The 12094-nt window shown below is 44.4% G+C and overlaps 1 protein-coding gene across 5 annotated transcripts in view; it reads right to left on the reverse strand.

Annotated features, from left to right (window-relative positions):
* Positions 1–11868, reverse strand: part of NFU1 (NFU1 iron-sulfur cluster scaffold) — a 42163-nt gene extending 30295 nt beyond the window's left edge. For 3 of the 5 annotated variants that reach the window (XM_025353751.1, XM_025353748.1, XM_025353749.1), the window contains exons 1-2: positions 11604–11868; positions 6187–6290 (exon numbers count right to left, since the gene is read on the reverse strand). Coding sequence is in view for 3 of the 5 variants with exons in the window: in XM_025353748.1 (XP_025209533.1) it covers positions 6187–6290; positions 11604–11665 (166 nt within the window). In the remaining 2 variants the exon portion in view is untranslated. Of the gene's footprint in view, positions 1–6186; positions 6291–11515 lie in introns of all 5 variants that reach the window. The other 2 variants (XM_025353752.1, XM_025353750.1) reach the window with 1 other exon arrangement.
* Positions 11869–12094: the final 226 nt, after the last annotated feature.

A 12094-nucleotide genomic window follows, 5' to 3' on the forward strand; every position in this document is an offset into this window, starting at 1 on the left:
ATATATATTCATAATTCAGGAGTCCTATACATATTCTGTTTGGTGACTTTGTACCAATGGCTATCATAACCATAGACCACTTACTGCTGACATTAATACAGTAAAATGCTACATTCTCTTCTTTCCAAAGTGCCACCATTATTTTAAAGACAATAAAGTTAGCAATTTATAATAGTAATAATAAATATTTATTGTGTGCTTATTATATGCCAAATACAGAGTCAAAGGCGGTTTTGTTTGTTTTTTTCTTTTTTTGAGGTGGAGTCTCACTCTGTCGCCCAGGCTGGAGTGCATGATCTCGGCTCACTGCAAGCTCCACCTCCCAGGTTCACGCCATTCTCCTGCCTCAGCCTCCCGAGTAGCTGGAACTACAGGCGCCCACCACTACGCCTGGCTAATTTTTTTTGTATTTTTAGTAGAGATGGGGTTTCACCATGTTAGCCAGGATGGCCTCGGGCTCCTGACCTTGTGATCCACCCGCCTCGGCCTCCCAAAGTGCTGGGATTACAGAGGTGAGCCACCGTGCCCGGCCAAAGGCTTTTTAAAAAAATTTTTTTGTGGAGGTGGAGTCTCCCAATGTTGCTCAGGCTGGTCTCAAACTCCTGGCCTCAAGTGATTCTCCCACCTTGGTCTCCCAAAATAAAGTGCTGACATTACAGGTATAAGCCATCATGTCCAGCTCTGGGGCCAAGTGCTTTATTTATTTATTTTTAATTAATTTTTTTTTTTTTTTGAGACAGAGTTTTGCTCTTTTGCCCAGGCTGGAATGGAGTGGCACAATCGTGGCTCACTGCAACCCCCAACCCCCAAGGTTCAGCTGATTCTCCTGCCTCAGCCTCCTGAGTAGCTGGGATTACAGGCATAAACCACCATGCCCGGCTAATTTGTTAATTTTTGTATTTTTTAGCAGAGACAGGGTTTCACCATGTTGGCCCAGCTGGTCTCGAACTCCTGACCTCAGGTGATCCACCCGCCTCAGCCTCCCAAAGTGCTGAGATCACAGGCGTAAGCTACTGTGCCCGGCCTAATTTTTTTTTTTTTTTTTTTTTTTGAGATGGAGTCTCGCTCTGTCACCCAGGCTGGAGTGCAGTGGCCGGATCTCAGCTCACTGCAAGCTCCGCCTCCCGGGTTTATGCCATTCTCCTGCCTCAGCCTCCTGAGTAGCTGGACTACAGGCGCCCACCACCGTGCCCGGCTAATTTTTTTGTATTTTTAGTAGAGATGGGGTTTCACCGTGATCTCGATCTCCTGACCTTGTGATCCGCCCGCCTCGGCCTCCCAAAGTGCTGGGATTACAGGCGTGAGCCACCGCGCCCGGCAATTTTTTTTTTTTAAACTGGGTTTCACCATGTTGGCCAGGCTAGTCTCAAACTCCTCACCTCGAGTGATCCACCTACCTCAGCCTCCCAAAGTGTTGGGATTACAGGCGTGAGCCACCGTGCCTGGCCCAAGTGCTTTAAATGCATTTATGCCTTTAACAACCCTGTAAAGAAGGAACTCTTATTCCCATTTTACAAATGAAGACCCGGAGGCATAGTAAGTAACATAACAAAACACAACATAAGCAAGAATCTATGCAAATTACTTCCTGGGATATTTAAAATATATCTTTTTTGTTTAGAGACAAGGTCTCACATTGTACCCAAGCGAGAGTGCAGTGGCACAATCTTGGCTCACTACAACCTCTGCCTTCCGGATTCAAGCAATTCTCATGCCTCAGCTTCCCAAGTAGCTGGAACTATAGGTGTGCACCACCACAGCCAGCCAGTTTTTGTTAATTTTTTGTAGAGGTGGGATTTCACCATGTTGGCCAGGCTGGTCTCGAACTCCTGGCCTCAAGTGATTCACCCACCTCGGCCTCCCAAAGTGCTAGGAATAAAGGCATGAGCCACTGTGCCTGGCCTAAAAGATATCTTTACAGACTCTTCTTTTTTCGAGATGGAGTCTCACTTTGTCACCCAGGCTGGAGTGCAGTGGCGTGATCTCAGCTCACTGCAACCTCTGCCTCCCGGGTTCAAGCAATTCTCCTGCCTCAGCCTCCTGAGTAGCTGAGATTACCAGCATGTACCACCATGCCTGGCTAAGTTTTGTATTTTTAATAGAGACCAGGTTTCACCATGTTGGCCAGGCTAATCTCAAACTCCTGACCTCAGGTGATCCACCCGCCTTGGCCTCCCAAAATGCTGGGATTACAGGCATGAGCCACTGTGCCCGCCGACTCTTTTCTTATAATATCTTTTTTCTAGGACCATGATTAGATTGAGAATTGATTCACTAAAGCAATAAAGAGATAACACAATCTTTAATTTCCTATCTTGCTATTATGACAACAGCTTGCAGGACGAAAGGACAGTATTGGCGTTTTAACAGTTTTAAAACTATTAAACAGACCTGATTATTCCTTATGAAAATGAACCTTCTGGCAGGGGGCAGTGGCTCATGCCTGGAATCCCAGCACTTTGGGAGACCAAGGCGGCTGGATCACGAGGTCAGGAGTTCGAGACCAGCCTGGCCAACATGGTGAAACCCCCATCTCTACTAAAAATACAAAATTAACCGGGTGTGGTGGCGAGCACCTGTAATCCCAGCTACTCAGGAGGCTGAGGCAGGAGAATCACTTGAACCTGGGAGGCAGAGGTTGCAGTTAACTGGGATCGCACCACTGCACTCCAGCCTGGGCAAAAAGAGCGAAACTCCATCTCAAAAAAAAAAAAAAAAAAAAAAAAGGGTGCGCATGGTGGCTCACGCCTGTAATCTCAGCACTCTGGGAAGTCAAGGCAGGTGGATCACAAGGTCAGGAGTTTAAAACCAGCCTGGCCAACATGGTGAAAACCCGTCTCTACTATAAATACAAACGTTAGCCAGGCATGGGAGTGTGTGCCTGTAGTCCCAGCTACTTGGGAGGCTGAGGCAGGAGAATCACTTGAACCTGGGAGGTGGAGGTTGCAGTGAACTGAGATTGCGCCATTATACTCCAGCCTGGGTAACAGAGTGAGACTCCGTCTCAGAAAAAAAAAAAAAAAAGAAAATGAACCTTCTGAGTAAAAATAAATCCTCCGTCTTACAGCAGTATATTTAAATAGATTGACAATCGTATATAACAATTAAAATTTATTCAGTGCCTGGGCGCGGTGGCTCATGCCTGTAATCCCAGCACTTTGGGAGGCCAAGACAGGCAGATCACCTGAGGTCAGGAGTTCGAGAACAGCCTGGTCAACATGGTAAAACCCTGTCTCTACTAAAAATACAAAAATTAGCCAGGCGTGGTGATGTGCGCCTGTAATCCCAGCTACCCAGAAGGCTGAGGCAGGAACCCGGGAGGGGGAAGTTGCAATGAGCCATGATCCAGTCACTACACACTCCAGCCTGTGAGACATAGTGAGACTCTGTCTTAAAAAAAAGAAAAAATTATTCAGTGCCTATCATGTGCTGGGCAGGGTGCTAAGCACTTTACATGTATTATATCATTTAATCCTTACATCCTTTCAATGAGGTACTGTTTTTATCTTGTTTTATAATAAGGAGACTAAAGGTCACTCAGCTACTAAGTAACAGAGCCAGGATACAAAGCTGGACAATTTTGTAGGTGCTGACTTTCTTAGCCACCGTACATATCGCTAATCCTTATCTAACACTGCCAAGCATAATAGGAAAATACATTTAAGGTCAGTCTTCCTGTTCTAATTTTCATATCACCTATTTTAGGAGAGAGAATAAAATACCAAAAAGCAACAGTTTTATTTTAAATTTGAAAGAGTTTAAATTTGGCAAAACATATGGTTGGTACAAAAATGCTTTTCTTAGCCATTAGGGAAAAGGTTCTAATTTGACAACTGAGAGTCATTTTTGCACTTTGCCATGCAGTTCCAGCTAGCTGAAGTAAAACCATTTTGTGGATAAAGAAAAAAATTAAAGGTGAACTCCCATACATTTTGCTTAAGTCATTGTCCTAATCAGACAACCAGACAATTCCTAAAAAATGAAAAAATAACTGCAATGTCCAAGTACTTCTTTAAAATATGTATATTTCTAGTAAGACATTCTTCTGAAAATCTGTAAGGGAATGATTTTTCAATGACACATTAAAGAAAGGGCTGCCAACACTTTCTGTAAATAATCTTCTAACTCTGGTTCTGAACCAATCATTTCTTGCAGCTTGTATTAATAATTTATTGCTAACCAAAATCTGCACACAGTACTCTACTAATATTTGAAGAATTAAATCTGGCTTTGGCTGGGTGCATCAGCTCACACCTATAATCCCAGCACTCTGGGAGGCCAAGGCAGGAGGATCACTTGAGGGCAGAAGTTCGAGACCAGTCTGGGCAACACAGATCCTGTCTCTACAAAAAACTACAAGTTGTGGTGGCATGTGCCTGTAATCCCAGCTATATGGGAGGCTGAGGCAAGAGGATTGCTTGAGCCCAGGCATTAGAGGATACAGTGAGCCAAGATTAAAAAAAAAAAAAATCTGGCTTTATTCTACGCAGTCAATTTGAGAAAACTATACCTGCAGAAAGCAAAATTTTTAGAAATCCTTGAGGGTAAAAACTACAAATGCAAAAAAAAAAAAAAAGTCACTTAAGAGCATGTACTCTATACTGTCTAAAGTAGAAAGTATGAAGATGAATGACATAATCACAGAACTTTTTACTTTTGACAAAAAAGGCACGCACCACTGTGCCCAGATAATTTTTGTATTTTTTTGTAAAGACAGGGTTTGACCATGTTGCTGAGGCTGATCTCGAACTTCTTGGGCTCAAGGGATCTGCCCACCTCAGCCTCTCAAAGTGTTGCGATTACAGGCATGAGTCACCACGCCAGCCTATTTCTTCCTATTATGCTTGGTACTAATAGGTACCTAAGGAGGTAGACGTAAACTCCTCCAAAATACAGATTAGTGATGCTTAAAGTCAATATCAATGACTAAAATTAATGGGTTTCCTATTTGAAAAGCTATATGACCACATATTTCAGTCCTACAAAGTTTAGAAGTCCAATTAAAGTGGTTTAATCAGGTGAGTTACTCAGTATTTACAATATTTATATCTAAACTATTCTGTGATTCAAGCAGTCAGGCAAGTCTGCAGGAAAGTGTTCCTCTTCTGGCCCCTGGCTACTGAAGGGGTAAGGTCTACCCTGATTTAAGTCATGCCCTTAGCCAGAATCAGCCAGAGTATGGCCACCGGAATGTGTTCAAGCCAGCAATGGAAAGGAGAGGCTGAATTTATATGCTTACAGCTCCGTAACACATACAGGTATACATTTACATACATGCACACATGCAGACACACATACCCTCTCCCCTTAAAACTTCCCTAACTCTACATTATGGTCATCACACTTCAAATTATTTTCAAATCATATCTATTTCCCAAATTAAAGAAAATCAAGTATGTATCTTGTTAACAATCAAGATTATTAACAAAACCATAGTAATTAATTTTGACAAAAAAGTTTTTCTTTTTTTTGAATGTAGTGTTCTAAGGTCTGGATAAAAGCCAGAAATTTACTGATTTTAAGGGTATTCTTATCCAAAAAAAGTAAAGCACTAGCTTGAAATACATACAATTCTTTGAAACACAATCCCCATTTGAAACTTCTTTTTGAGACAGGGTCCCACTCTGTCACCCAGGCTGGAGCACAGTGGTGTGATCATGGCTCACTGCAAGCTTGAACTCCTGGGCTAAAGGGATTCTCCCACCTCAGCCTCCCAAGCAGCTGGGACTACAGGTATGCGCCACCATGCCCAGCTAATTTTTTGTATTTTTTGTAGAGATGGGGTTTCGCTGTATTGCCCAGGCTGGTCTCAAACTCCTGGGCTCAAGCAATCAACCTGCCTCAGTCTCTCAAAGAACTGGGATTACAGGCATGAGCCACCACACCCAGTCAGATTTTAACTTCTACAATATTTTCATTTTGGAAATCATTTGTTGAGCAACTCTTGTGTTGCAGTGGAAGTGTTATACAAGATACTGAGATTTCATAGATCTATTGGACAATGTCCTTGCAAATAAATTTTCTACTTAGAAGCCTATAAGAAAAATATGGCTTTTTTTCCTACATTCTTTCTATAGGCTTCTAAATAGAAAATATACAAATTCTCATCTTTTATGATCCACAAAATCCTAACACAGTTCCATTAGTTTCTGAAACACAATTGCTTTAAAAGAGGTGAAATTTTACCTGGGTTACAAAAGGCTGCAGGTAGTGGGAAAAGTGGTCTTTGTACAAATTGATGCAGAGGCTGTTTCTTAATGGTGTATGGATTCTTCAACATATGACAGAACCTATATTTAAAAGCACATAATGAATGACATTTTAAGAGCTCTAATCTTTTAAAATTGGTTTCTACTTCTCATGTATAGACCTATGTAAAATTTAAACATAACCAGCAATAGAAATAATTAGAGAACTGACTTTTCATTTTCCATCTACATTATTTCCACTTACTTAGGCAAGCAATATCTATAAACAATTCAAAATCAGGTAGAGCTTAAATGGAAATTCCTACCCTTGATAACTGGGTGTGCACAGGATAATATAAAATCCAGGTATAAGAAATAGAATTGGGCCGGGTGCAGCGGCTCACACCTGTAATCCCAGCACTTTGGGAGGCCGAGGCAGGTGAATCACCTGAGGTCGGGAGTTCAAGACCAGCCTGACCAACATGGAGAAACCTCATCTCTACTAAAAATACAAAATTAGCTGGGCATGCTGACACATGCCTGTAATCCCAGCTACTCGGGAGGCTGAGGCAGGAGAGTCACTTGAACCCAGGAGGTGGAGGTTGCCGTGAGCCAAGATCAGCCATTGCACTCCAGCCTGGGCAACAAGAGTGAAACTCTGTCTCAAAAAAAAAAAAAAAAAAAAAAAAAAACGGCCAGGCGCGGTGGCTCACGCCTGTAATCCCAGTACTTTGGAGGCCAAGGCGGGTGGATCACAAGGTCAGGAGATCGAGACCACAGTGAAACGCCGTCTCTACTAAAAATACAAAAAAAATTAGCCGGATGCGGTGGCAGGTGCCTGTAGTCCCAGCTACTCAGGAGGCTGAGGCAGGAGAATGGCATGAACCCGGAAGGCAGAGCTTGCAGTGAGCTAAGATCCGGCCACTGCACTCCAGCCTGGGTGACAGAGCGAGACTCTGTCTCAAAAAAAAAAAAAAAAAAAAAACAAAAACCAAGAAACAGAATTGTATCTACATTAGTAATTTATAACCCATAGTCCCAGACTCTTGGTTAGGCACAAAGGAAGCAAATAACTATAAACTTTTTCCTTTTTAAAAAATATTTAGAATTAGGCAATAGAGTCACATGGTTCAAAATTGATAAGGATAAAAGCATATACAGTGAAAGTCTCCCTCCTTTCCTGTCCCTTACCACGTTTCCCTCTCTCAAGATAACCTGTATTACCTGTTTTGAAAAGTATTTCAATACTTCAAAAAATCTAAAAGAAAGTATACTATTGGACTGGGGGTGGTGGCTCACACCTGTAATGCCAGCACTTTGGGAGGCCAAGGTGGGTGGATCACCTGAGGTCAGGAGTTCGAGACCAGCTTGGCCAACACGGTAAAACCCCGTCTCTACTAAAAATACAAAAACTAGCTGGGAGTGGTGGTGGGCGCCTGTAATCCCAGCTACTTGGGAGGCTGAGGCAGAGGAAACACTTGAACCTGGGAGGTGGAGATTGCAGTGAGCCGAGATTGCACCACTGCACTCCAGCCTGGACCAAAGAGCGAGACTTCATCTCCAAAAAAAAAGTATACTATTGTCCTTTTTGTTTTTGAGATGGAGTCTCGCTGTTGTTGGCCCAGGCTGGAGTGCAATGGCATAATCTCGGCTCACTGCAACCTCCGTCTCCCAGGTTCCAGCAATTCTCCTGCCTCAGCCTCCTGAATAGCTGAGATTACACGTGCCTGCCACCATGCCCAGCTAATTTTTTAATTTTTTAGTAGAGACGGAGTTTCACCACGTTGGCCAGGATGGTCTCGAACTCCTGACCTCAGGTGATCTGCCAGCATCGGCCTCCCAAAGTGCTGAGATTACGGGCATGAGACACCGTGCCTGGGCCCGTCCTTTTTTTTTTTTTTTGAGATTGAGTCTCACTTTGTTGCCCAGGCTGGAGTGCAGTGATGCGATCCCGGCTTACTGCGACCTCCACCGCCTGGGTTCAAGCGATTCTCTTGCCTCAGCCTCCCTAGTAGCTGGGATTACAGGTGTATACCATCACACCCGGCTAATTTTTGTATTTTTAGTAGAGACAGGTTTCATCATCTTGGCCAGGCTGGTCTTGAACTCCTGACCTCATGATCCACCCGCCTCGGCCTCCCAAAGTGCTGGGATTACAGGCGTGAGCCACCATGCCCGGTCTCTAACTTTACTCTTATAGAGAAAACATAATTGGCTATTTTTGATGGCTTTGACAAGCTGAAAACAAAGGAAGAAAAGAAAAGCAAATATTACTGGAAAAGGAAGTAAAAGGAGACTTTAGTAGTGAAAATTCTTAAAATCCTAATGCAATTTACTTTAAAATCCAGTTTACTTGAAAATATCATCGCTCTCCATTACAACTGCCACTTCATAGGAGTCATGGAAAAATTTTAAGCACAAGAGTCATTTATAATTGCCAATGGGTTCAGATACAGCTAATTCATCAATACAGGGGATTCGCAATAGTTTAATTCACACGGAGCCAGCTGAAAGGGAGACTGGAGTTTCAGTACTCAGTCTCTCTGGATCTGAGTCTAGGGGTTTTCAAGGATAGACTGGCAGGCCAGGGAATGGGTGCTGCTGATTGGTTGGGGATGCAATCATAGGGGTGTGGAAAATGGTCCTCCTGAGTGTTCAGTCCGTTTATGGGTGGAGCCACAGAACCAGTCAGAAATGCAAAAACCCGAAAAGGCTAATCTTAGGTTCTGCAAGAGTGATGTTTTCTGCAGGAGTAATTGGGGAAGTTGCAACTCTTATGACCTCCAGAATAATGGCTGGTAATCATTTATATCTACATCTTAGCAGAATTCAGGCTCTTCTCATCCTCCCAACCCAATGGTCTTTCATTAGCCTTACAAAGATGGTTTAATTTTGGGAAAGGGCTATTATCATTTAAACTATAAACTTAATGTCTCCCAAAGTTAGCTTGGCCCAAGCCTGGGAATGGGCAGTCTAGAGGTTAAAGGCAAAATGGTGGTTGCTTAGAACGGTCTTTCACTGTCATAATTTTCTGTTAAAATGTTTTGCAAAGGCAAAAATTGTGACCATACACAAGATCACATTTATCTAATTATTTACTGCTTAATATAGGCAAGAAGCAACAGGGGCTGTCACATTTTTTTCTCTACCAAAACTGAAATTCTTCTTGTGGAAAAGAATGAGTGAGCACCGATTAAGTGTTAATAGAATACAGATTAACTTTTTCCAACCTTCGGGAATCATTATATGCCATTGATAAGCAAAAGACTACTTTACTGGGATACTGTGGGGCTGTAACCCACATAGTTTCTTTTTTTTATTTTTATTTTTATTTTTTTTTGAGACGGAGTCTCGCTCTGTCGCCCAGGCTGGAGTGCAGTGGCCGGATCTCAGCTCACTGCAAGCTCCGCCTCCCGGGTTCACGCCATTCTCCTGCCTCAGCCTCCCGAGTAGCTGGGACTACAGGCGCCCGCCACCACGCCCGGCTAGTTTTTTCTATTTTTTAGTAGAGACGGGGTTTCACCGTGTTAGCCAGGATGGTCTCGATCTCCCGACCTCGTGATCCGCCCGTCTCGGCCTCCCAAAGTGCTGGGATTACAGGCGTGAGCCACCGCGCCCGGCCCCACATAGTTTCTTAGACGCTATTGGAGAGATAAAAGGATTGGCACTGAAGATTCAAGAGAACAATGGAATCAACACTGAATGGGAATCAAATAATCTGTAAGTCCTGACTGCCACTCCCCACACTAGCTCCAAACAGTGTTGATCACAGTAAGAGCTGTCACTCCTTTATTTATTTATTTATTTTGAGATGGAAATAATCTCGCTTTTCTCGCTCTGTCGCCCAGGCTAAAGTGCAGTGGCGTGATCTTGGCTCACTGCAACCTCCACCTCCCTGGTTCAAGCAATTCCCCTGCCTCAGCCTCCCGAGTAACTGGGATTACAGGCACACACCACCACGCCCGGCTTTTTTTTTTTTTTTTTTTGGATTTTTAGTTTCATCATGTTGGCCAGACTGGTCTCGAACTCCTGACCTCAGCCAATCCGCCTGGCTTGGCCTCCCAAAGTGCTGGGATTACAGGCGTGAACCACTGCGCCCGGCACACCACTTTAAATTATATGAATCTATTACAGCACTCATGACTTTGTCATTATTTGTTAACATATTTTTCTTGCTAGACTGCATACTCATTAAGGGGAGAAACTATCTTCATTTCCAGCTGCTAGCACAATGGCCTCACTTCTTCATCTCTACAATGAGATTAATTTCGCAGCTACCTCATAAAGAATCCAGAGAATCCATGCAAAGTGCTCAAACCAGTGCCAGGCCATGCAGTAAGTGCTCAATAAATGGCAGCTGCTACCATTATTTAATTGGTGCCCAATAATTACTAATTGAGTGAAGTTCAAGGTTTGGAGTAAAAATGCCTTTTTCTATAGTTCAGTATCTAAATCTGTGAATACTCTGGAATTTGGAAATACACTAGAAGAATAATATTCTTATCCCTTCAACCCAGGGAAAAAGCAGCAGAATGAATAGAGGAAGCACATTCCGACATACAGGTTTAAAGTCTTGTTTTTAAACCAAGTCTTGTTTTTACATTATTCAAGGAAGACATCTACTCAAACACAGGAGATAACTAACAAAAAATTCTGCCAACTTAAATCTTTTTAGGATATACATTTAAACTTCAAGAGCACCATTAACACTAAAATGTCAAATACTCAAGAGGGCAAACTCTTGTAGGCCATTTTCTCCAGACGTAAAATTAAGGTACACCTACATAAATGTCCTCTTAGCAATGTTCACAGAAGTCTTTGAAACTCAAAGGTACGGCTCAGGGAAGGGGGAAAAACAAGGGAACAGAGTGGGCTTAATGGTGACGGGTGCAGGGAATCTAGGGGTCTGAATTCTCGTCGGAGTTCCATCACTTAGAAACTGTGTGACCTTGGACATGTTACCTCCTCTTTCAGGGTCTTACTGGGAAAATGAGGAAACGAGACAAGGTATTTTCTTCCTTTCTGTGTGACATTCTGATTCTGTTTAGAAGAGGAGGGAATGCACCTCGTAAAGGGCCTGGGGGCGGGAGAGGCACACGATTTAAAAACAGCTCCTCCGTTCTGGCTCTACAGCCAGTCTCTACAAGCTTCCATACCGCACAGACTCAAGCACTGGGTCTCTAAGCCTGAGACGAAGCTCCACAGAGTCCGCCCGGATTAGGACACAGAAGCGCCGAGCTCCCGCACCGACGGCCATACACCTCAGGGCTCACCCCCAACTGCGGCGACAGGGCGGACCCGCCGGCTCCATCAGATGCACTACCCACCCGCCTCGAGAGGGTTTGCAAGGCGGCGACCGCTCCGCTGGCTAAGCCCAACGGCACACCTATTCGGAGCTCCAGGCTCTTCACCTACCGCCTGCGCAGCCCCGCGGCAACAGCCGCAGTTCCCCAGCCCCGCCTGGCCGCGGTCGCCATCTTACTCCGGAGTGCGCAAGGGTCTCCCTGACAGCACCACAAAAGATCTGCGCAGGCGCAGGCTGGCCGGTAGCTGGGCGGGCACTGGGAAGAGCCCACCCTACCGGCTGCGGGCGGCCCTGCTGCGGCTAAGAGCGGTGGCCTACACTCCGAGGTTTGCAGCCTACTGCGTCACCCTGACCAAGACAGGCCAGGAAACCTTTGCTGTTTGCGCCGGCGCCTGGTTAATTAACGCAGCACCCTGAACGCATGCGTGTTTCCGTCCATACTTTGCTTTCCCTGCTGGCGGGGTTCTTAGCAGGTGCTGGTGCTGCGGCTGCGAATGCTGTTTTCCGTCCCCAAACCTGACCCATTCCCTCGTGTAGGACCCTACTCAGCCTCCAGGCCCAGCTCAGTGACTGCCCCCAAAGACACTCCAGAGCATTCCCT

This window comes from Theropithecus gelada, chromosome 13 (genome assembly GCF_003255815.1).
Source record: "Theropithecus gelada isolate Dixy chromosome 13, Tgel_1.0, whole genome shotgun sequence".
NCBI classification, from domain to species: Eukaryota; Metazoa; Chordata; class Mammalia; order Primates; family Cercopithecidae; genus Theropithecus; species Theropithecus gelada.